Below are 25938 nucleotides of genomic sequence, written 5' to 3'. Positions count from 1 at the left end.
GGGCAGGAGGCGGAGTACATCCTGAAGTGGTTACCAGCCAATTGACCCCTCCATAGAAATTGCGTGGGCCGCGTCGCTGACCAATCAGAGGCCAGAGATGTACCTAAACCACGCGCCTTGTTGCCGTCTGCCATAACCTCAGACAAAGTGGCATGGTTCAGTAGAGCTTTTGTTTGTGTTTTATCACCTCTTAGGGATCCTTAACAATAGATATGGTTAAGAGGTGTAGTCACGGCCTTTGTAATAGTGACGACAGGTATCCTGATAGCCTAGTTTGTGGAGTTCACTTTGTACCCTTTCCAAAACCGAAGACCGAGTACGAAAAAGGTCTTCGATGGATCAAACTTTGTGGAAGACCGCATGATCAACTGAATCCATCTAAAATCAACCGGAACTGAAGACCGAGTACGAAAAATGTCTTCAATGGATCAAACTTTGTGGAAGACCGCATGATCAACTGAATCCATCAAAAATCAACCGGAACAGATATGTTTACACGAAGGTAAGCCCTATTTTTGATTTTCAATACATGTCTCATATAAATGAATTAGCAGTTCTTCGCTTGCATAATATAACTACGTGTGAATGATTGACACACTTGATCTGTGTTGAGCGATACTTTGCGAGGACCTGACTGCACAAACGTGTCTCTTTGTTGGCGGCTAGCGAGCTAAGCTAAACCGGACTAGCGAGTCCTAAAAGCATCGAGACACCAAGACTGAAGGAAGGATGTTTGAGGACACTAAAGTAGTGATTGTCGTACTCGGTCGGGACTTACGTAGGTTCGGCACTAATTCAAGAATAATTATTGAGGGGAGCGTGTGACGTTACACAAAGAAAACGAGAGAAACAACTCGTAAATCAAGCCTCGCCTTCTTCTTTTCCTTCGTACGGCAGTGGTTCACAAACGGCTATACAGATACACATAAAGATTCTGCACACAAGTGTGATAGGTAACATGAAAATAGGAAACTGTCAATGACGAATTCGTCTTTGGGCTTATAATATATTATATTATGTGGCTTCTCGGTCTTCCTCTGACTCCGGAAAGATCTTGCGCTAATATCAAATGGTTTCTCCGTCGATATGCATGGAAATACCATTGAAATACCCCTCGCTGAAATACTTGAAGCCCTGCTGTCTGCTCTTCAACGATATTTCACTATTCGGTAAGAATGCGAGTGAAAAATCAGCTGGTAAATCAGACAATTTCGCTCTCGACTTTTCTTCCTGCGATGCCATTTTGTCTCATGTTTGTTCTGAGGTTAACAACAGTTGGGTGACCTGACTTCAGGAGGTGTGGTTAAGTGCCCTGTACGGAGGGGTCAATTGCAGGGCACATCAAGACAAACAGCTGCACTCCTAGGGGCAATTTAGTGTCCAATTAATGTTGCATGTTTTTGGGATGTGGGAGGAAACTAGAGTGCCCGGAGAAAACCCACACAGGCACGCAGGCACGGGGAGAACTTGGAAACTCCACTCAGGGAGGGCTGGGATCGAACCCGGGACCTCAGAACTGTGAGGCCAATGCTTTCCAGCTGCTCCACTGTGCCGCTCTGGCTGACTATGGTAACAAAAAATATGTATCTATTCTTATATTACAAAACAAAATACAATCCATATCACAGTGTGATCGTACAGTGTTTTAACTAAAGCATTCTGTCACAAATCATAATTTTCCTGGTAATCCATTCTTATAATTACAATATATACTGTATTACAAAAGAACACTTCCACTCTCATTCATTGAACACGCACCAGCGAATCTGCCTAGTTTCATTCTGAAGAGGGAATAGTAAACGCAGCAAGTGTATCATCTTTTAATCTTTTGAGCATGTCCAAACTGGTCTCAGTCTCTCTGCTGGTCACTTTTAATATTACAGTTGATTGACTGTATATTACAGGAGACAAACATTGCAACAGACCCTTCACTGTAACTACTGTGCACACATACATGGCAATGATGATGCTACAAGAAATATCGTGCAGCACTACTAGTAAGAAAACATCTCTTGGAGTAAAGGTTGTTATTTTCTAGAGCTCTATTGCAGCAAACACACTATAAAAGAGAAACAGGAAATGGAGCTGCACAAATATAAAGGGAGGATTATTAGGGGATGGTAATGAAAATTCGGTTAAAAACAGAAGAAAGGAAAAAGTCAGCAGGGGAGTGGTGTATCTTGATTGAATCATGCTGAATAAAAAGTACAGCAGAATATGTACAGTAGGAAGTAAAAGTTGAAGGGATGTGAACATACAGTATCAGATATTTAATTCCCTATTAGCCTTTCATAGATAATTCAGAATTCGTTGTTTGCCTGATGTACATTTTCAAAATGCATAACAAACAATTGCTTGTTTGTTTGTGTGCTTTGTTTGAAAAATTATAAAAATTAGTAAGAGTCATTTTGTTTACATTGCTTAAATGCCTTAACAATCATAAAGGTGCAAGTGCTCCTGGATTTACGATCCCTTCCGTTGACAAGGGATTACATTTTCAAATGACTTTAGTGAAAAGCAATGGTCCATAACCAAAAATTAAATTCCAAGATGTTCTGACGTAGCAGTCCAGTGACAGAAAGAATATGGAACTGTCAGATTAAATTGCTTTGCTGATTGTAAATCAAAATTAAAAATAAAGTTGCGTTATTAATGTAATAACGAGGGTTAGCCATTCAATGTGAAAAGTTAATGGTTTGGGAACAATAATTTTGTTACATAGATGACATGATTGAAATTTGAAAATACAGATGATATAATTTACAGTATCTTCCATCCATCATATCTCACAGTTTGAGAATGAGAGATGAAGCAAGATCAAGGTAATTGAACCAACTGCTGTGTTGTATACTGCATACCAACCTATTAGCTGGTTTGGTTGTGGATAAAATTGTACTAGTTTCAATCAAGATATATAGATGTGAGAAATTTTGCTAGTGTCAATCTAGAGCAAACGATATGAGACAACCTGTCATGTACTTTAAAGATAGTTGATGTTCTCTTGTGGATGGTAAAGAAACAAGTATAAGTTGACAATACACTTTTGACTTTATCTGTATTTTCCATCCCAGCTTTACAGCCAAACAAGTCATTCAAATAACTCCCACACAGTACAGTTCTACATTAATGCAAACTACAACAAAAATACTTACCATAATGACAATGTCAAACAGAACAAAATATACATTTGTTGGGCAGAATATTTGATACAGTTCTTATGTTGGATATCATTATATTGCAGAAGTGGCTCATTGATTGTTGGTCAATAGTTTGCTTTTAGAATCCAATTTTTTTCCACTGTTCTGTTGTCTTCCACCATTGCTATGTTGACTTGGCCAGATTTAGAAAAACTGCTACGACAAGACTTGTGTAGCATATCCAACAAGTAGAAGTGACTTTTGTGACTTAATTGGTAGAGTGTACTCCCCCTATATCATGGTTCATTCTTCGCACTCACAACATATTGCAGATTTTAAATTCTGAATTCATACAGTCCTCTTCTTTCTTTTCTCTCCACCATGGCATCAATTTCTGGGAAAACACTGACATTGTGAAAAAAAAAAATCCCCGCTGTCCCTCATTGACCCTTTATTTGAACACCATCTACGATGCCCACATATTCACCAAACTGATGACAAAAAAGTGAAAGTGAAATTGGTGAAAAAAAGGTACAAATGAAAAACTGCTTTCTATACCCCTCTCCAACAATTTACTGTAAATATCTCGTCATACCATTTAGATTAACCGACATCCCGATAGCTTTTCACACATTCATCAACGACTACAGGTATTTCGTGACAGGTTTGTTTGTGTCATTAGCAAGGCGCATGGGGTAGGACCCAAGTGCAGGACTCTGAGTTGTGGACATGGATTTTGAGGGTGGTTTAATTCCAGGCTGAAGTCATACACAGGTAAGCAGTCCGAAAAAGGCAAGAAGCACAAAAACGTGGCAAAAGACAAGGTCCAAAAACAAAAAACCAGATTAGATAACTACAGGGCAAAAACACTTAACTACACTAGGCTGTGGCACAGGAACGCTGGGATGTATAAAAGAAATCACACGCACATAACGAAATGGAAACTATTGACACCACACACGAGGCTTAAATACATGGCATAATTAGTACCAATGAGGCGCAGGTGAGGAGCTGCTGCAAGGAGCCAATCCCTGTCCAGGGCCACTTCCATTACCTTGTCTCAATAAACTGTTCATCACATGCTATCAGCCTCCACCTGCTCTTGGGTCCAGCTCCTCTCCATATGTGACAGATACAACCTGGCCTGGAAAAGATCCAAGCAGTTGTCAACTGGCCCATTCCCTCCATTCACAAAGAGCTCCAACATTTCTTGGGCTTTGCCAATTTTTAGCGCTGATTCTCCCGCGCTTTTCATTGTAACTCTGCCATCTCACAAGTATTTGAACTCCTTAAAGAGCTATTCACCAGTGCCCCATCCTGAGACACCTTGACCCTTCCTGCCAGTTTATTGTAGAGGCTGACCACCTCCGACAGTGGGGCAGGGGCCCTTTCTCTCCCAGCCTGACCCAGAATACAAGAAGTTGCATCCTTGTGCCTTCTATTCCCATCGCCTGTACCCACCAAAACAGAATTACGGTGAGGAATCGTGAGCTGCTGGCCACTGTCTGTAACTTAGAAGAACAGCAGCATTGGCTTGAGGGGACCGTTTCTCCTTTTGTTATATGGACTGATCACAAAAGTCTCGTGTATCACCATTAGACCAAACGTTTGAACGTCCGACAGTCCCATTGGGACTTATTTTTCAGCTGTTTCAATGTCAATCTCTCCTTCTGCAACGGCAGCATCAGGCCCTCTCTCGCATTTATTCATGCACCTCCAGCCCAGTAAGACCTGAACCTATCCATCCTTCCTCTTAATTTGTGGGGGCAGCCTAATGGGAGATCAAACAAGTGTTTGAAGATGCTCAGAGGACTCAACTGGCTCCCAGAACTGGATCTCCACACCAGCTTTTTGTGCCCAAGTCTGCATGCTCTGTCGTCCTTCAGTAGGCCCACAATGTCAAACTCACCCGTCATCCTGGACTCACCCGCACTATCCAATTCATCTAACAGCACTTTTGCTGGGCCTGCATGGTTAAAAACACCCAAGAGTTCATCCTTTCCTGCTCCATCTGTGCCCAAGGTAAAACTTCACATCTTCCCACTGCTGGTCTGTTGCACCCCTGACCCATCCTGAGCCGTCCTTGGTCCCATTTCACCTTGGACTTTATTACCGACGTACCCCCTTCTGAAGGGAACACCATCATTGGTGCCATCTTTGACAGTTTTTCCAAGTGTGTCCATTATATACCGCTTCCCTCTGGCTTTGTGATCCCTCACCTCCTATTCCTGCGTGTATTTAAGATCCAGGTTATCCCCACTGACATTGTCTCAGACCGACCTCCTCAGTTCTCTTCATAGTTTTGGTAGGAGTTTTGTAAGGTGGAGGGCACAACGTCCAGTCCTTCTTCTGTTTACCCTCCACAACCTAACAGCCAGACGGAGCAGGCAAACCCCCTGAAGCACATTAAGGGAGGAATCCGAATCAGAGTCTTCTTTATTAGCCAAGTATGTCAAAAGCACCAAGTACTTTGTCTCCAATAGTTGGAGCCGCCCTCGTATGGCATATATGTCGAGTTTGACAACAGACAGACAGTCAATTGACAGAAAAATATCCGCACAACTCCTTGACTAGCTCTGTCACAAGTATGTCTCCCTTTATGCCTTCTCCGACCACACTTCTTTAAGGAACAAAAACACACTGTGGTGAGGGAGCACCTACAACATGCACAGATCTACTTCTCAAATTGACAGACGTAATTTGGTTGCTGGGGTGATGAAGTGCTGCCTCCATGAGTGAGAAAACTGCATTTTACTGTCTCTGTGGGCGCTTACTTTTGTGTCACTTGGTTCTTGGCAGTTGCTATTTGACATGCTTTGCAATTTTATTTAGATACAACACAGTAGGGACTTTTGTAACTTCCAACTATTAAATTTGGCGTAGCATGTGGTGATTTGGTTTGCAGTGAGTCGGTCTGCCAAATACCTCCACAACCCGTGCTAGTAATTTGTCTTTTTCTTTACGATGATTATCAATAGCCAGCATAGAGGCACAGTTGTAGAGGGTTGGCCGCACAGTTCGTAGGACCGGGGTCCAAATCACAGCCCTGCCTGTGTGGAGTTTGCATGTTCTCCCCGTGCATGTGTGGGTTTTCTCCGGGCACTCCGGTTCACTCCCACATCCCAAAAAACATGCATTAATTGGAGACTAAATTGCTCTTCGGTGTGATTGTCAATGGGACTGTTGTCTGTCTCCATGTGCCCTGCGATTGGCTGGCAACCAGTTCAGGGTGCACCCTGCCTCCTGCCTGACGACAGATGGGATTGGCTCCGTCACTCCTGTGACCCTCTTTGGAATAAGTGGTTCAGAAAATCAATGCATGGATGATTATCCATACTAGTTTATTTTGGGAACTCAGGTATGCAATAAACGTTCAATATAATTTGTTCCATTTTTAAATCATACTTTTTAAATCAATAAATTTGGTATACATCGTAATCAGTCTCTTGTCCTTTTAGTTCAACAAATCTGTGACTCAAAATAGTAGTAGTACAGGTCACTGAACAATTCAGTGTTCAATTCTCCGGGTGGAGTAGTCGGAAAATTTTATTACTCTTCTCTTTTAGGCCCCACTAGCATGCAGCCAGCCAGCCCCCTTAAAACATAGTAGTTACATGTATACTATATAAGTGGTAGATGTATGTACATGAATTGTTGTACTTCCTATGCTGTTTACCTGATTTTGATATAAATACCCTCAAATTGAAACGGAAAGACTGCAGTTGAAGTGTAGACTGTTCATTTAAATTTAAATCAATCGTTGAGGTGTTTAAGGCCAAAAATGTCACAATACAGTAGTGTCTGTAATATGAATTCCTCATTGGACTCAAATTGCAATAAATAACTGGAAAAAATATGGTGTTCTAAAACTTTTGATAAGCTTTGTGAGTTCGTGTGTGCAATTTATTATGACATGCAGCTTTAATATACCAGATGAACTGAAGCAAACTAACATGCAAAAATTGCATCTGCCTAAATCACAGGTTTACAGTGAAACATAATTTGGATGGGGTAACAACACCAGTATACCAAATAAAAGATGCACAAATAAAAAAGAAAAAAAAGAAAAAAACGGAGACATAGAAATAGAAATAGACATACTGTAGAAGCTGGCCATTACATAGTTTTGGCAGCGATCACCTGTAAATTCATTTGGACACCTGGTTAAGAGAAAAGAGAAAGAGACAAGAAAAGACAGGCAGTTAGTTCATAAAAGTGAAGAAGAACCCACAATAGTCATCACTGGTGTTGGCAGCAAGGGCCAGCTAGACAATTGTCTTGTTAGAATTTGTAAATTGGAGTTCAATTAACTGGGATTTGTTTCAAGCAGATGACTGAAATGTACATGTAAATAGGCAGCAATTTAGACTGAGTCAGTATTCCAATATAATGTTCTCAAATGAGGGGTGCTGTGAAACCCAACTCAAGAATTATTGGGCCAAGATACACAGGACTCTCAGAGACAACGAGGAGGCGCCTTGGCCCCCGTTGGTCACTTGGATCCCAGTGTTGTGAGACTTTTGATCAAAAAAAGTAGTTACAAATCAGAATCTGGCATATTACGTGCAAGTGTTAGCCTACATGTTGGTGTCAGAGGGAGGTGCTGAATGAAAAATTAGTAGTGGGTTGAATGTTTTTAAGTGGCTGACACAATAATGAGATGTGATGAAGTGGAAGGTATACGCAAGTTTCAGTCCATTGTTGCTCTTAGAGACTGCATAGGTCCTAAAACCAGCTCACAGAACTTAAAATATGGCTTTGTTATCACCAAATTTAACCATCATTATTTATAAAAGAAAGATGAATTCCTCAACTTTTGATAACATGAGAGTGGAACACCAGTAATGACATGTGGGACTGAATACAGGGGTCACATACGTTTTGGGTTTGAGACTTTCTTAAGCACAGCTTGTTCACATCGGTGCCCAGTGAATCCGGTCAAGCACCTGGTCAATGGGTAGAAAGGACAAGAGAATAACAGTACTGACATGTTACACACAGGACAAACAAGATGGACCAAGAAAAAAAAAAAAAAACACACACACAAGACCAAACAAAAACACTGATAATGGGAGTAAAATCTTTGATGGACTTTTTTTTTTATGTCAAATTCTTTCTTCATGAGCCACACCTGGCAGTAAACATATAATCAAATTGTTGAAGTAAGATCAAACAAAATCCTGTTGTAACCCAAACACCAGTAAAATGACACCCAGCACCCCTTGTCTCGTGCTGGTCAGTATAACTGCATTTGCAGCCCCGCTGAGCCAATCTGCATGCACAAGACATGTCTGTTTATCAAAGAAGCACAAAAGGTTTAATTTTGCGCTTTGAAATGAATTACTAGTCAGTCCCAGGTAGCTCATCAACGCTGAGACACAGACATCTGGTTCCTCACCCGGACACTAAATTAATTAACTTCCACCCTCACCCAACTTAAAGAGCCTCACCCAACAAACTTCTTTTTTCCGACGATTTTCAACGTAATTGGTGTCTTCTGTTCGGGACAATAGATGGAGCACTAGGGACACCCACAAGGAAGTGGATCGCTACTGCAACCCCACATTAACTACTCACAACCTTTACCGTACTTGAATGTTATATAATCCATCCATCCATCCATCCATCCATCCATCCATCTTTTGCTGCTACCGGGTTGGGTAGTGGGGTCACCAGGGATGCCCAGACTACTCTTTCCCCCGACACTTCATCCATCTCTTCTGGGATCATGGCAATGTGCTCCCAGGCCAACTGAGAAAAATAGTCTCTCTAGCATGTCCTGTGTCCTCGCAGGGGTTTCTTTCCAGTAGGAAGTATAAGGAACACTTCACAAGTGGAGGCGTCCAGAAGGCATCCAAATCAGATGCCCAAGCCACCTCATTTGGTTTTTCTCAATGTGGAGGAGCGCCTCCCGGATGACCAAGCCTCTCACCCTACCTCTAACGGAGATCCCGGACACCCTGGAGACGAAAGTCATTTTGGCCCCTTGCATCTGGGATCTTGTTCTTTCGGTCATGATCCGTAGCTCCTTACCATAGGTGACGGTAGAAATGTAAAACGACTGGTAAATTGAGAGCTTCGCTTTTTGACTTAGCTCTCCCTTTACCACAACAGACCGATACAAGGTCTGCATCACTGCAGACGATGCACTGATCCGCCTGTCGATCTCCCGCTCTTTTCTTCGCTCACTCGTGAACAAAACCCCAAATTACTTGAACTCCTCCAGTAGGGGCAGGATCTCGTCCCTGACTTGGAGAGAGCGCGCCATCCTTTTCCGACTGAGGACCCTGGTCTCAAATTCTGAGTTGCTGATTCTAATCCCAGCCACTTCATACTCAGCTGCGAACCACTCCAGTGAGTTGGAGATCACGGCTCGATGAAACCAACTGAACCACATCATCTGCAAAAAGCAGGGATGCAATGCCGAGGCCAACAAAATGGACCTCCTCTACACCTCCACAGTGCCTAAATATTCTGTCCATAAAGTTATGAACAGAATGAGTGAAAACGGGCAGCCTTAGTGGAGTCCAACTTTCACCAGAAACGAGTCCGACTTACTGCTGGCAATGCGTACCACACTCTGATACTGGTCATACAGGGACCGGACAGCCCACATCAGGGGTTCGGCACCCCATACTCCCGAAGGACCCCCCACAGGATTCCCTGAGGTACACTGTGGATCAGTGTTCCATGGCTAGGATAAAACCCGCAGGAAGCAACTGTCAATTCCCCAAAGCTAACTTTTTGAGTGTGGGAAGTAATTGCGGTGAGAGTTTTTCCCTGACTACGTGTAAGTAATGCCACTGCCAAGGCACCTCCACCTGAAGTGCTTCTTTGTCTTCTCTTTCCTTCTTTTTCTTCAAACAATCCCTGATGAGTGCTCTTCCCAACCACTTGGAAGTTCGACCCGCATGCCCAATTGGTCTAAACAACTTAAGTCCAACATACTGTAACTAAATAAAAATGAGTCCATATTTGGGTTTAAAGTAATGAGAACCGGAACGCCCAGGTGTATGTATTGTCAGTGCAGTGAAATTGTCATCAGCAAAAGGAATTACCCCCTTCAATATTTTTTGATATCCCATTGCCATTATGTGAATGTGGCCTGCTAATTAGCGCAATCCAGTTGTTAGCAACATGACTCACAGCTCGTTGTCTCCCTTTTACATTGAAGACAATCACAAACTGCTATAGAACATGGTGGTGTCATGATCCTGCCGGTCCTAGCCCTGGCTGTGCAGGTCTCCCGACACACCGGCAGTCATCAAGAGGTGCATACCTGCGCCTCATCCCCGGTAATTACCTGCAGTACTTATAGGACCCAGCAGACAGTCTGGCTTTGCCAGATCGTTGCCATTGATGCCTCGTTCTCCCACTTCCTCGACTCTGATCTCGACTCCCGGCGTACCGACCCCTGCCTGTCTCCTGACCTACCCCGTAAGCCTGATGTCATTATCACTACTGCTGTCATGGACTGCCTGCCTGGTTACCGACTCTGGACTGAATAAAGATATTTCCCGAACTGCCTCCACGTTTCCCGAGTTGTGCATTTGGGTCCAACGGGATCCGCAATTCCCACACCTGCCGCACCTGGACCTCCTTCGTGTGCGCGATGATGCAGGTGTTCCAGTACGCTACACCAGAACGTGAGATGGCGCCTTCATTGATCACGCTTCGGCAGGGGCAACGCCGCGTAGCAGACGATGCCATTGAATCCCGCATTTGAGCAGCAGAGAGTCAGTGGAACAAGGAGGCTCTTCTCAACGCCTTCCTTCAGGGACTCTCACCGCAGATTTGTAACCATCTCATCGCAGTAGAACTGCCCATTACCCTGGACTCGCTCATCACCCTGACCCTCAGAATCGATCAGAGGCTAGGGACACAGGGAAGGGTTGACGCATTACAGGAGGGGGAGCAAGGACCCCTCGCACCACAGCCCACGCTCCAACTGGTGCCAGCACCTGAGACAGAGCCTATGCAAGTCGAGGGGTTCAATGGCCCAGCTGAGGAGCGGCAACGATGTCAACGAGAAGGTCGATGCTACTACTGTGGAAGGCTGGGTCACCTAGTGGCCCATTGCCCTGTCAGGCCAATGCACCCCGCTCTCAAGATATCGACACTGGTGAGTGTCAACTACACTGGGGCTGGTTCAAATCGGTCTCTGCTTCAGATTACGCTAAGCGCAAGTGGACGTACCTGCACGACTACTGCATTCATAGATTCCGGGTCAGACTCGAACCTGCTAAATCCACGTGTAGTCGACCTGTTGGGGGCAGAGACATTCCGGACGCAACAACTCCACAACGCATATGTGGCTAACCGAAAATTCTTGTCACGAATGACGCACCGTACGCAATCCCTGAACATGACTTTTCCGGAAGCACATACTGAAAGCGTTCACATTTTTGACTCCCGAAACAGTGACGTTATTTTGGGCAGCCCCTGGCTCAAAAAACACAACCCACACATTGATTGGTCCACCGGCCAAGTCATAGCATGGGGCGCAGAGTGCAGCGCGGCTTGCTTCGGGACTCCAGAAGACGGGAATCCGCAGGTCGACCCGGTAGAGCTGCGGAAGCCACAACCAGAATCGGACCTGTCACTAGTTCCGTCTTGCTATTGGGACTTGAAAGAAGGTTTTTCCAAAACAAAGGCCAAGTCCCTTCCACCTCACCGGCCTTATGACTACGCCATCAAGTTATGGCCTGGCACCTCACCCCCACATGTTAGGCTTTTTTCGTTTACAGCGCCAGAGGACCAAGCCATGAGGACATAGGTGGAGGAGTTGCTGGCCGCGGGTCTCATTCGACCATCGTCTTTGCCTGCAGGAGCCGACTTCTTCTTCGTCAACAAAAAAGATGCCACCTTACGTCCCTGTATCGAATACCGGGGATTGAACGACATCACCATCAAAAATAGCCTCTTCCCCTGATTGCCACGGCGTTTGAGTTGTTGCAAGGTTTTCAGCAAACTGGATCTTTGAAATGTGTACCACCTGGTGCGCATCAGGGAAGGGGATGAGTGGAAGACAGGCATCAACACACCAACGGGCCACTACGAATATTTGGTGATGCCGTTTGTTCTGACCAACGTGCCAGTTGTGTTCCAAAATTTTATCAATGATGTACTGAGTGAAATACTGAACAAGCACGTGTTCATCTATCTTTTTTTCCCTAGACGAGGATTCCCATGTCAAGCAGGTTCAAGATGTGTTACAGCAACTGCTGCAGGACGACCTTTACATGAAGGTGGAGAAATGCAAGTTTTATCGGCCTTCCGTCACGTTCCTGAGCTTCATTTTAGCAGGACAGATCCGCATGGACCCCAGCAAGGTCGACTGCGTCCTCCAGTGGCCTACTCCTACCAACTGCAGGGAGGTTCAGTGGTTCATCGGTTCTGCCAACTTTTACCGTAAGTTCATCCGGAACTTCAGTTCCATAGCTGCGCCGTTCCACGCACTCACCTCACCTCACCGCCCATTTGAGTGGGACGCAGCCTGCCATGCGGCCTTCAGCAGGCTCAGATTTAGCTTTACGTCTGCTCCGGTCCTCATCCTGCCAGATCCGGAGAGACAATTTGTCTTGGAGGTGGATGCGTCGCACTCGGGGATGGGGGCGGTGCTCTCCCAGTGGAGCGCGAGGTATGAGAGACTACACCGTTGCGCCTTCTTGTCCAAAAGGCTGACTCCGTCGGAGCGGAACTACGATCTTGGGAACCGTGAGTTACTCACAGTCAAGACCGGCTTGGAGGAGTGGAGGCATTGACTGGAGGGGTCCCAGGTGCCGTTCCTGGTGCAAACCGATCACAAAAACCTTGAATATCTCAGGACTGGCAGGAGGCTGAATGTCCATCAGGCAAGGTGGGCTCTATTCTCTATTCCCTGGTTTCGCTTTACATTGTCGTTTCATCCAGTTTCAAAGAATGGCAAGCCAGATGCGTTATCCCGAATCCACGAGGGTGAACAAACTGAGGCTGAGGACGCTCCAATTCTCCCTGAGTCTTGCTTTGTCCTTGGCTTCACATGGGAGATCGAGACCCGGGTAAGGGATGCTCTGAAAGACTCTTCCAGGCCGCCTGGATGTCCCGCCGATCGACTGTTCATTGTACCCTCACTGTGGGGGAGTGTCATAGACTGGGCTCACACATATAGGACTGTTTGTCTCAGCATGGCTAAGACCCGTTCAGTGATAGAACAGTGGTTTTGGTGGCCGAACCTTAGGAGGGATATACAGGAGTATGTCAACGTGTGTCCGGTGTCATTGGCCAACAAGACTTCCCATTTGCAACCGATTGGTGAGCTACGCCCCCTGCCTGTTCCCTCACGCCCATGCTCCCGCATCTCGCTGGAGTTTGTGACAGGCCTGCCATGCTCTCAGAGTAACACTGCCGTCCTCTTGGTGGTTGATCGATTTTCAAAGATGGTCCATTTTATACCACTACCAAAAATTCCCTCTGCCAAACGTACTGCTGAACTCATGCTTGATGGGGTCGTCCACTATCACGGTTTACCGACTGACGTGGTTTCGGATAGGGGGCCTCAATTTGTATCGCGCTTCTGGAAGGAGTTCTGCTCCCTTATCGGGGCGAAGGCAAGTCTAACTTCGGGCCAACACCCAGAGTCCAATGGTCAGACTGAGAGGATGAACCAGGATATGGAGACCGGTCTACGCTGTTTGGCTTCATGCAACCAGAGCACCTGGAGCCGGCACTTCGGATAGGCAGAATACGCCCACAATTCGCTGCCCTCCATATCAACAAGTATGGCTCTCTTCCACATTCTCCAAGGATACCCCCCTTCTCTCTTCCCATCCGTAGGCACAGAGTCCCCGGTGCCATCTGCTTTGGCGGTCATGAGACGGTGCAAGCAGACCTGAGAGCTAGCCAAAAAGATGCTGTTGCGAACAGGTAGCACCTACAAGGCCGCGGCTGATCGCAAGAGGAGGAGGAGGTGAAGATACAGGGTGGGACAATGTGTCTGGTTGTCCACAAGGAACCTTCCACTTCGGAAGGAGTCCTGCAAGCTAGTTCCAAGTTCGTGGGTCCGTTCCCCATCACCAAAGTAATTAATCCGGTCGCTGTCTCCCTGAAGCTCTCCAAGTCTATCAGAGTCCATCCCACGTTCCACGTGAGCCTGCTCAGGCCAGCTCGCCCATCTCCGTTAGTCCCTCCGGCCAAGCGCCCTCCAACCCCCTGCATGATTGATGGAAACCCAGTGTACTCGGTGCGTCGGCTCCTGTTGTCCCCCCGTAGAGGGAGGGGGTTCCAGTACTTGGTGGACTGGGAGGGATACGGCCCAGAAGAGCGTTCCTGGATACTGTCCCGATTCGTTGTGGATCTCAAGCTCAATAGGGAGTTCCACACATTCCACCCTGGGACGCCTGGGCTGTCTGGGGGCGACCGTTAAAGGAGGGGGTACTGTCATGATTCTGCCGGTCCTAGCCCTGGCTGTGCAGGTCCTCCGACATATTGGCAGTCTTCAGGAGATGCACACATGCGCCTCATCCCCGGTAATTACCTCCAGTACTTATAGGACCCAGCGGACGGTCTGGCTTTCCCAGATCGTTGCCATTGATGCCTTGTTCCCGCACTTCCTCAACTCCGATCTCGACTACCGGCGTACCAACCCCTGCCTGTCTCCTGAACTATCCCGTAAGCCTGACGTCATTATCACTGCTGCTCTCGTGGACTGCCTGCCTGGTTACCGACTCTGCACTGAATAAAGATATTTCCCGAACAGCCTCCACGTTAGGGTTAGAGTCGTGCATTTGGGTCCAACTCCGGGTTCTGGTTATGACAGGTGGTCCTGGAAAAAGAAATTCACTGCCGGGAAGTGTAATGTGGAAGTAAATAGACTGTATATGGGGAATAAAACCACTCTACTGTGTCCCTGATCTGGAGCATGCTAACAGACATGCCTGCTAGCTCCACAAAAAAGATCAACATACACTATGGAAACAGCAACAGATCATCAAGCAGCAGCTATCATTATAATTTACTGGGACCGAAGTTCAAAGCTATGGGACTGCATCTAAAAGGGAGGACAGAACACGAGCAGTTAACTAAGGAATCTGGCTGGCCCCTGTTCAACCCATAGAGAGCGTCCGTTGATAGTCACTATAGCGAAGGGTAAAAGAAGAAGCAAGCCAATGTAAAACATTATCAGACTAACAGATTTCAGCATCTTTGAGGCACCCTGGTAAAGAATACTTATCCTCACCACCACCACTAAAAGGTCTGAAACTAAATCAAACAACAAAAAATGGCACCCCAAATATTAATAGATTGTGATGAAGCTGTCAAGGATGTGAAAATTATGCTGTGAGAAGAACACAAAAGTAGTCTTTTACCAATGATGTGGTGTCCGATATCTTCTTTTTCTTTCGGCTTGTCCCGTTAGGGGTCGCCACAGTGTGTCATCTTTTTCCATCTAAGCCTATCTCGTGCATCCTCCTCTCTAACACCCACTATCCTCATGTCCTCCCTCACAACATCCATCAACCTTTTCTTTGGTCTTCCTCTCGCTCTTTTCCCTGGCAGCTCCATCCTCAGCACCCTTCCACCAACATACTCACTCTCTTGCCTCTGAATATGTCCAAACCCTTGAAGTCTGCTCTCTCTAACCTTGTCTCCAAAATATCCAACTTGAGCTGCCCCTCTAATAAGCTAATTTCTAATCCTATCCAAACTGTTCACACCAAGCGAGAACCTCAGCATCTTCATTTCTGCTACCTCCAGTTCTGCTTCCTGTTGTTTTTTCAGAGCCACAGTCCCTAGGCTGTACATCATGGCCGGCCTTACCAATGTTTTAGAAACTTTGCCCTTCATGCTAGCGGATACTCTTCTGTCACATAGAACACCAGACACCTTCCGCCAACTGTTCCACCCACTTGGACCCGTTTCTTCACCACCTTACCACACTCGCCATTGCTCTGTATTGTTGACCCCAAGTATTTGAAGTCATCCACCTTCGCTATCTCTTCTCCCTGGAGCTTCACTCTTCCTCCTGCGCCCCTCTCATTCACACACATATTCTGTTTTACTTTGGCTAATCTTCATTCCTCTCCTTTCCAGTGCATACTTCCATGTTTCTAACTCTTCCTCCGCCTGTTCCCTGCTTTCACTGCAGATCACAATATCATCTGAGAACATCATGGTCCAAGGGGAATCTAGTCTAACCTTGTCTGTCAGCCTATGCATTCCTACCGCAAATAGGAAGGCGCTCAGCATGGAACCCTGTCTAATTTCTAGAGAAAAAAATAATGGATTTCACAAAGGAGCATCCAACTGTGAAATTTGTCCTTTCCCACACAGGAGCCCTGGATGTTGTCAACTAACTAACTAACTAACTAACTAACTAACTAACTAACTAACTAACTAACTAACTAACTAACTAGAAGTACTGAAAGGGGATTTCACTGATCTACTAACAAATGTCAGTTATGATGCCAAGTGGATATCTGCTACTGGTACGATCTGGAGATGAACGTTTCAGGAGACTTATTGCTAAATAAGTGGTTTCAAAATGTGTACTGCACTATCCCTGAGCTTCATTGAAAATTTCTGCCTTTTTGGGGAGTGCAGACATCTTTATAGGGTAAATGGTTTTTGTCTCAATAAACAAGGATTGTTTCTATATTTTATTTTTCATTTCATATCATTTTTTACTGTGTACATCATTCAGCGACAAAAGAGAAAACATGGGCATTGTTGACGCAGCTGAAGGACAAAAAGAGCAGAAGGAGTCTCCAGCTATACCTAAATAGTTGGAGCCAGAAGGGATAAGATGACACAAAGCCCATATGGAGTCAATAGCCTTAGCCAAACAATTGGAAGAATAAAAGAGAAACACAACACTCACTTTCACCTAGCCTAACTGCTACATTAGATGTGGACAGGATGAAGGTCCTTGTGATGGTTGGAATCCAACGCACACCATGCCATTATTTACTTCCCATCGCCCATAACCTTAAATCAACATCCACAAAGAAATGAAGAGCACATTAAGAGCCTTAACTTCAAATCTTACTGATTTAGGTGGTTCACGGGTGCAAAACACATACAGAATACCTCAGAACCCAATCCAGATCAGGCAATTTTCATCTAACCATTGGAAAAGTTTAACCTCCAGGGACAGAGAGTTGGTCAAAGAACTATAGCACAAAAAAAGTAGACATACCAGCCGAATGAGGATAAAATGTGAATGTAACAAACCATTGTCTCCAGATATCTCTGTGAGACTATCCCAGTTGATTATCAGGACACTGGGTAACAAATCAAAGTTGACTAATGACCTCAATACGATCTATGATTTGGACTTTTTCCTACTAAATGAAACGTGTGGCAGAACGGAATTATTTTGTCAACCACAGGTGCCAAGTGTGTCCATTAAGGCTCCTGCCTGGGCTCTTTTGTGCCTCTCACGTCTTCTTCCTGCTCTGTGGAGACAGCACCTATTTGTGGGTTCATGTGTGGCACGGAGTGTGGCATTGGCATACTACAACGTATACCTTTTCTGTTGTTCAGCTCAGTCCCCTAAATCACCTACACGTGTGACGTTTACTCCAGTTTTGCCGCATTCCGACAGCATGGTGTCACATGGAGTGGGGCTGTCTTGTGGAGTCCTCCTATGCGTAGTGAGCTCCCAGCAGTTGAGGCGTTTAGTTATTGGTTCATCTTATATTGCTGATAGGCAGCACGGTGAAACAGTTTGCATGTTCTCCCCGTTGCTGTGTGGGTTTCCTCCGGGCACTCCAGTTTCCTCCCACATTCCAAAAACATCCAACATTAATTGGACACTCTAAATTGCCCCTAGGTGTGATTGTGAGTGCGGCTGTTTGTCTCTATGTGCCCTGCGATGGGCGGACAACCAGTTCAGGGTGTACCCCACCTCCTGCCCGTTGACAGCTGGGATAGGCTCCAGCACTCCCTGCATCCCTCGTGAGGATAAGCGGTTAAGAAAATGGATGACTATACTGCTGATGCACAGATGAGGGAATTATGAATTATTCTCTCTGACAGTCATCATTAGCGGCCTCAAGCTGTGTGCTTCCTCTTAATGCCACTATATCCTTACCCTGTGCTTCGGGTGGCTTTTATTCACTGCTGTCCTGAGCCACAAAAGTTGGTTCACGACAAAAAAAATCCTGATTATTCTGTTAAAAATTAGTGTATCTCTATTTTACTGGGAACTCTGCTTTTTTTCATAATATGCAATCAAGCTGTTGCTTAGAATTATAAAGTTGGTTCCCGTTTCCCAAAGTAAGGATGGGGTACAGTTGTTGAATCACTCATATCTATAAAATCCTCCCTTTCCTTCCTCACAAATTTATCAAAATCTGGATCTTTCATAAGAGAAGTATAAGCCATCAGTTTGGAGAAGGTATTATGTTTGATTCAAGGTTGAGGCAGGGAGGAATTGGAGCATGATAACTAATCATTACTCAATGTATTTTGAAAGTACTACATTGAGTTAGTTGTAAAGTAAATTATTGAGGAGCGGTGAACTGAAGCAAAGAAAGTATATTGTCTTTTTGTAAGCTTTTCTATTCTCTATGTGTTGGCAAGTCCGAAATTGTGGCTATACGTAACTCATGTATTATTCGCGAGGAATCTGATTACTTGTTTTTTGTTTTTTTTTATTTTTTAACGCTCTACCGTTGGATTGATTTTTTTAAATAGCTGACATATTGGCCAGATGTAAAAAAAAAGTGTGTGTGCTTGTGTGGTACAGTCCAATGCAATCTGTAGCCCAGACCCAAGCCCAAATAAATGCGTAAGGTTGCATAAGGAAGGGCATCCGTCTTAAATCTTTGCCCAACCAATATCAGCGTTCATCTAAAAATCCTATACTAGATCGGTCCTGTCCCAGGTTAACATGGTCCCCTCCCCTCACCGTTAAAACGCAGAAGAGGAGCAAAGCAGATTCTTCGGCATAAAGTGAACAGGAAAGCACATAGCCTACAATTGAGTTTGAGTACTTTGAATGTTGGGTTTATGACTGATGGAAAAGTACAGATAACCTCAGAAGGAGCTACATTGTGTCTTTGTGGCTCTAGAAAAAAACCATGACAGAGTACCAAGAGAGGAACTGTGGTAGGACTGGCAGAGAAGTATATTAGAAAAGGACAGGACATGTATGAAAGCAGCAGAACTGTGGTGAAGTGTGGCAGAGGTGTGACAGAAGAATGTGACTATATCAGGGATCAGCTCTGAGCCCTTTCCTGTTTACAGTGGTTATGGATAGAGTGCCAGATGATGTTACACTGGAATCTCCTTGGATCATGATGTTCTCAAATGACATTGTGACCTAAAGAGAGCAGGTAGAGGAACAATTAGAAAAGTGGAGGCATGCATTAGGAAGGAGAGGAATGAAGATTAGCCAAAGTAAGAAAATAGATGTGCATGAATGAAAGGGATGGAGGGGGGAATAGTGAGGCGACAGCAACTTGTTCAGAATGCTTCAACTCGGTCAGAGCATATAACTCCAATTCTAATTTCTTTACACTGTTTTGGAATACATTTTAAAGTTCTTTATACTGGTCTATAAATCACTAAATAGTTAAGATCCTCCATCCATCCATTCTCTACTGCTTCTCCAGGTCAGGTTGTGGGGGAAGTAGCTTCAGCAGGGTTACCCAGACTGCCCTTTTCCCGGCCACTTCTTCCTGCTCTTCCGGAGGGATCCTGAGACGTTCCCAGGCCAGCCGAGAGACATAGTCTCCCCAGCGTGTCCTGGGTCGTCCCCGGGGTCTCTCTTCAGTGGGATATGCCCGGAACACCTCACCAGGGAAGCGTCTGGGAGGCATCCAAATCAGATGCCCCAGCACCTCAAATGGCTCCTCTCAATTCGGAGAAGCAGCGGCCGACTCTGAGCCCCTCCCGGATGACCGAGCTTCTCACGCTATCTCTAAGGGAGAGCCCGGATATCCTGCGGAGGAAACTAATTACGGCCACTTGTATCCGGGATCTTGTTCTTTCGGTCACAATCCACAGCTCGTGCCCATAGGTGAGGGTAGGAACGTAGATCGACTGGTAAATTGAGAGCTTCGCCATTCGACTTAGCTCCCTCTTCAGCACAACGAACCGATACAAAGTCCGCATCACAGCAGATCCTCCACCGATCCGTCTGCCGATCTCCTTCTCCATTCTTCCCTCACACATGAACAAGACCCCAAGATACTTGAACTCCTCTACTCCCATGCACCCTCGGGGATCCTGCCGAACAATGTAGCGCCTTCTGACCTTCTCTGTACTTTTCCACTAGCATCCTCAAGGCAAATAATGCATCTGTGGTACTCTTTCTAGTCATGAAACCACAGTTGCTCATAGATACTTAGTTCTGTCCTGAATCTAGCCTCCACTACTCTTTCCCATAACTTCACTGTGCGGCTCATCAACTTTATTCCTCTACAGTTCCCACAGCTCTGCACATCGCCATTATTCTTAAAAATGTGAAATAACACAGTTTTCCTCCATTCTTCAGGCAACTTCTCACTCGCTAGTATTCATTTAAATACGTTGGTCAAAAACTCCACAGCCACCTCATCAAATTGCTTCCATACCTCCACTAGTATGTCATCAGGACCAACTGCTTTTCTATTTTTCCTCCTCTTTAGTGGCTTTCTAACTTCCCCTTTCCTAATCATTGCCACGTCCTAGTTAATTGTCTCCTACTCTTCCTTCTCTTTCATTTTCTTCACTCATCAACTTCTCAAAGTATGTATTTATTATCTATTTAACACACTACTAGCACCACTCAAAACATTTTCATCAATATCCTGAATCACACTGAACTGCTGCACATCCTTCCCATCTTTATCCCTCTGTCTGGCCAACTTGTAGAGATCTTTTTCTCCTTCTTTCGTGTCCAAGCTGGCGTGCATGTATCATATGCCTCTTGTTTCGCCTTCCCTACCTCAACCTTTGCCTCACGTAGCATCTCAGTGTATTCCTTTCGCCTCTCCTCAGTGTCCCACTTTCGCTCATCTCTTTCCTTGAGTATGAGTTCCTGTATTATGGGTTTCCACCACCAAGTCTCCTTCTCCCCTTTCCTACCATAAGACAGACCAAGTACTCTCCTGCCGGTCTCTCTGATCACCTTGGCTGTAGTAGTCCAGTCTTCCGGGACCTCCGACTGTCCAATGAGAGCCTGTCTCACCTCTTTCACAAAGGCCGCACAAAATTCTTTCTTTCTCAGGTTCTACTACATTGTTCTCTGCTTTACCTTTGTCTTCTTAATCTTCCTCCCCACCACCAGAATCATCCAAGACACCACTGTCCTATACTGTTGAGCTACACTCTCCCCGACCACTACCTTAAAGTCAGTAACCTACAGATTACATTGTTTACACAAAATGTAATCCGCCTGCATCCTTCTACCTCTGTTCTAGAAGGTCACTCTCTGTTCTTGCCTCTACTGGAAAAAAGTGTTCACTACAGCCATTTACATCCTTTTTGCAAAGTCCACCACCATATGTCCCTTAAAGTTCCTTTCCTGGATGCCGTACTGATCCATCACTTCTTCATCGCCAAAGTTTCCTTCACCAGCATGTCCATTGCAATCTGCACCAATCACAACTCTTTCTGTGTCTGGGATGCTCAGAAATACAGTGACGAAAATGAGCATTTGAACACCCTGCTATATTGCAAGTTCTTCCACGTAGAAATCATGGTGGGGTCTGAAATTTTCATCGAAGGTGGATGTCCACTGTGTGAGAGACAATCTAAAAAGAAAAATCTAGAAACGCCACGCCAGAACCTTGATATGCTTCTTACGGAGCGACTCCTTGGTTTTCCTGGTTGTGTGCATCGCCTCATTGTCATGTTGAAAGACCCAGCCACGACCCATCATCACTGCTCTGGCTGAGGGAAAGACGTGTTCCCCAAAATCTCACACTACATAGCCGCGGGCATCCTTTCCTTGATACAGTGCAGTCGTCCTGTCCCATGTGCAGAAAAACACCCCAAAAGCATGATGCTACCCCTGCCCCCCATGCTTCACAGTAGGAATGGTGTTCTTGGGATGGAATTCATCATTCGTCTTCCTCCAAACACAGTTAGTGGATTTATGACCAAAAAGTAAAATCTGACGACAAAACCTTCTCCCATGATTCCTCTGTATCATCCAAATGGTCATTGGCAAACTTAAGATGGGACTTGACATGTGCTGGTTTAAGCAGGGGAACCTTCCGTGCCATGCATGATTTCAAACCATGACGTCTTAATGTATTACCAACAGTCACCTTGGAAAAGGTGGTCCCAGCTCTTTTCAGGTCATTGACCAAGTCCTGTCATTTAGTCCTGGGCTGATTCCTCACCTTTCTAAGGATCTTTAAGACCCCACGAGGTGATATCTTGCATGGGGCTCCACTCCAATTGAGAGTGACCATCATGTTTAGCTTCTTCAATTTTCTAATGATTGCCCCAACAGTGGACCTTTTTTCACCAAGCTGCTTGGCAATTTCTCCGTAGTCCTTTCCAGCCGTGTGGAGTTGTACAATTTTGTCTCTGGTGTCTTTGGACAGCTCTTTGGTCTTGACCATGGGACAAGTTTGAGTCTTACTGATTGTATGGGCTGGACAGTTGTCTTTATGCAGCTCACGACCTTATACAGGTGCATCTGGTTCAGGATAATACATGGAGTGGTGGACTTTTCAAGGCGGACTAACAGGTCTCAGAATTCTAGCTGATAGACAGGTGTTCAAATACTTATTTACAGCTGTATCACACAAATAAATCGTTAAAATTTCATACATTGTGATTCCTGGATTTTTCTTTTTAGATTATTTCTCTCACAGTGGACATGCACCAACGATGAAAATTTCAGACCCTTCCACGATTTCTAAGTGGGAGAACATGCAATATAGCAGGGTGTTCAAGTACTTGGGGTGTCTTCTCGTAGGAAAGGGGAGAAGGAGACTTGGTGGTTGAACCCCAAAATCCAGGATGTCATCCAAGGAAAGAGATTAGCGAAGAAGTGGGACACGGAAAGGACTAAGGAGATGTGTAAGGAATACATTGGGATGCACCGTAGGGCAAAGGTAGAGGTGGTGAAGGCTAAACAAGAGGCATATGACGACATGTACTCCAGGTTGGATACAAAAGAAGGAGAAAAGGATCTCTACAGGTTGGCCAGACAGAGGGACTGCAATGGGAAGGATGTGCAGCAAGTAAAGGTGATTCAGGATAGTGATTGAAATATGACTGGTGCAAGTAGTGTGCTCAGAAGATGGAAAGATTACTTTGAGAAGTTAATGAATGAAGAAAATGGGAGAGAAGGTAGAGTTGAAGAGGTGAGCGTGAATGACCAGGAAGTGGCAATGATTAGTAAGAGAAAAGTTAAAAAGGCACTGAACAGAATGAAAAATGGAAAGACAGTTGGACCCAATGACATACCAGTGGAACTATGGAAGCAATAAATAAAGGAATAAAGATGATGAGCAACAGTATAGTTTCATGCCTAGAAAGAGTTCCACAGATGCATTATTTGCCTTGAGGATGCTCGTAGATAAATACAGAGAATGTCAGAAGGATCTACATTTTATCTTTGTAGACGTAGTGAAAGCCTATGACAGAGTACCAAGAGAGGAACTGCAGCACTGCATGCGCAAGTCTGGTGTGGCGGAGAAACATGTTAGAATAGTACACGATATGCATGAGGGCAGGTGGGACTGCATCAGGGTTCCACGCTGAGCCCCTTCCTGTTTGTGTTAGTAATGTATAGGCTGACAGACGAGGTTAGACTGGAATCCCCTTGGACCATAATGTTAGCAGATGATATTGTGATCTGGAGTTAAACCAGGCAATAGGCGGAAGAACAATTACAAGGATGGAGGTACGCATTGGAAAGGAGAGGAATGAAGAATAGCCGAAGTAAAACAGAGTATATGTGCATGAATGAGAGGGGCGGTGGGGGAAGAGCGAAGCTCCAGGAAGAAGAGCTAGCCAGGGTGAACGACTTAAAATACTTGGGGTCAACAATACAGAGCAATGGTGAGTGTGGGAAGGAAGTGAAGAAACGGGTTCAAGCGGGATGGAACAGGGAAAGGTTTCTGGTGTTCTATGTGACAAAAGGGTATCCGCTAGGATGAAGGGCAAAGTTTATAAAACATTGGTGAGGCTATGGCTATGATGTATGGATTAGAGACGGTGGCACTGAAGAAACAACAGGAAGCAGAACTGGAGGTAACAGAAATAAAGATGCTGAGGTTTCGGCTTGGTTTGAACAGGTTGGATAGGATTAGAAATGAACTCATTAGAGGGACAGCTAAAGTTGGATGTTTTGGAGATAAGGTTAGAGAGAGCAGACTTTGATGTTTTGGACATGTTCAGAGGCGAGAGAGCGAGTATTAGAGATGAAAGTGGACTTTGTGAAAATTTTGAAAAAATGAATGGCTGTGGTGCATTCTGGTGATATCTTTGGAGAAAATTCAGACAAAAATTGAAAATAAAATTTCTAAGTCCTGACCCAAAAAATAAATTAGGGAGAAGTTCCCCAAGGGCCAAGCCCACATTTTTTTTGCCCTCCATTCCCCTCCATTCCACTGGATAGCACAAAATCACATTTGTCATTAAAATGCGCAAAAATATGGCATCTTATCTCAAGACAAATGAATTAAGTGAACTATTTAGTAAAAAGACATCTAAAATTGTCCTTTTTCCCACATTATACATATTATAGTATAGATGTAGAATATACACGAAAATATATCCTAGAATTTCTACACTGTACAGCAAAACATGTTAAAGAAGTTGATATGTCGTAATTACTATTAACGTTTAAGTCTCAAACTTCTTACGTCGCATTGTACTGATACACTTGACCACAGTGCTCACTATCTTAGATATAGAACTAGTAATACTAATAGTATAATCAGTTGCCTTTAATATTTATATATATATATATACACAGTCACTCACATTTGAAAAATGTACGGGTGTGGTCAGTCATGCTCGCAGATAAAGTTGTGGGTGTGACTAGGGATGGCCTAAATTCTTGATCTGACAAACTTTATCTGAAGAAAAGTTAAATGCACTGGCCTGTCAAGGAATAAACACGAAGGGTCTATATTTGTAATGTTTTGAAAATGCTGAAAGTTTAGTTCAACATTATTGGCGTTCGTGGCAATAAGCTAGTGATACATTGGAACAAACTTCCTGTCGGCAATTGTGACATATTGTTGTTGGGAGGGGAGGCACGCACTACGGGACTGCCGTAAATAGGCCGGCTTGCTAGAACGCGCTTTTATGTGCATGCACTCGACATATTGGCCACACCTGAATCAAGCGACTCGGTGGATGATAGTCTTGTAGCGCCGGAGAAAAGGAGTCGGAGGCGGAGTGTCGGACACAGGAACAGAACTTGCTTTATTGTTCGACATCACAAAACTACTCGCATAAGGGCGGGAACTCTGTTAACCTTTACTCCGGAAGCGCAACAACAAAAACAGTCCGTGCGGAACCCCGTACCCCAACTCGAGGTCCCGCGGGTGAATTATGTAAACACCACACAAGCCCCCCCAGAATTCACCCATAGTCAAAATCCTCGTGCCGTGGAGGGATGACGACCCGACCCCGGCGGGTGTGCACTATAGGGGCCGAGGGGGCGGGGGCGCACTGTCCATTGAGTCACGGGACAAGGGCCCAGGCGGGGTCAAGGGCACCCCGGCAGGCGCAGGGGCACAGGGCAAAGGGGGACGACCCCGGCGCGGGGGGAGGGCCAACCCCAAAGGCTGGGCAATGTCCAGGTGCGCGGGTTTGACCCAGTCCACGGAAACAGTCTCGGGTCTGCCGCCAATGTCCA

General features: G+C 45.2%; 1 protein-coding gene across 2 annotated transcripts in view; it reads right to left on the bottom strand.

The window, feature by feature from the left end:
* nrg1 (neuregulin 1) overlaps positions 1 to 25938 on the bottom strand; it is a 77071-nt gene that overhangs the window by 15996 nt on the left and 35137 nt on the right. For both annotated transcript variants that reach the window (XM_061802182.1, XM_061802183.1), the window contains one exon: positions 7239 to 7297. In XM_061802182.1, the coding sequence (XP_061658166.1) occupies positions 7239 to 7297 (59 nt within the window). The remainder of the gene's footprint in view (positions 1 to 7238; positions 7298 to 25938) is intronic.

The sequence above is a fragment of the Syngnathoides biaculeatus genome, chromosome 17, assembly GCF_019802595.1.
Source record: "Syngnathoides biaculeatus isolate LvHL_M chromosome 17, ASM1980259v1, whole genome shotgun sequence".
NCBI classification, from domain to species: domain Eukaryota; kingdom Metazoa; phylum Chordata; class Actinopteri; order Syngnathiformes; family Syngnathidae; genus Syngnathoides; species Syngnathoides biaculeatus.
The sequence above is the reverse complement of the archived record's forward strand: the minus strand, read 5'-3'. Positions and strand labels throughout refer to the sequence as shown.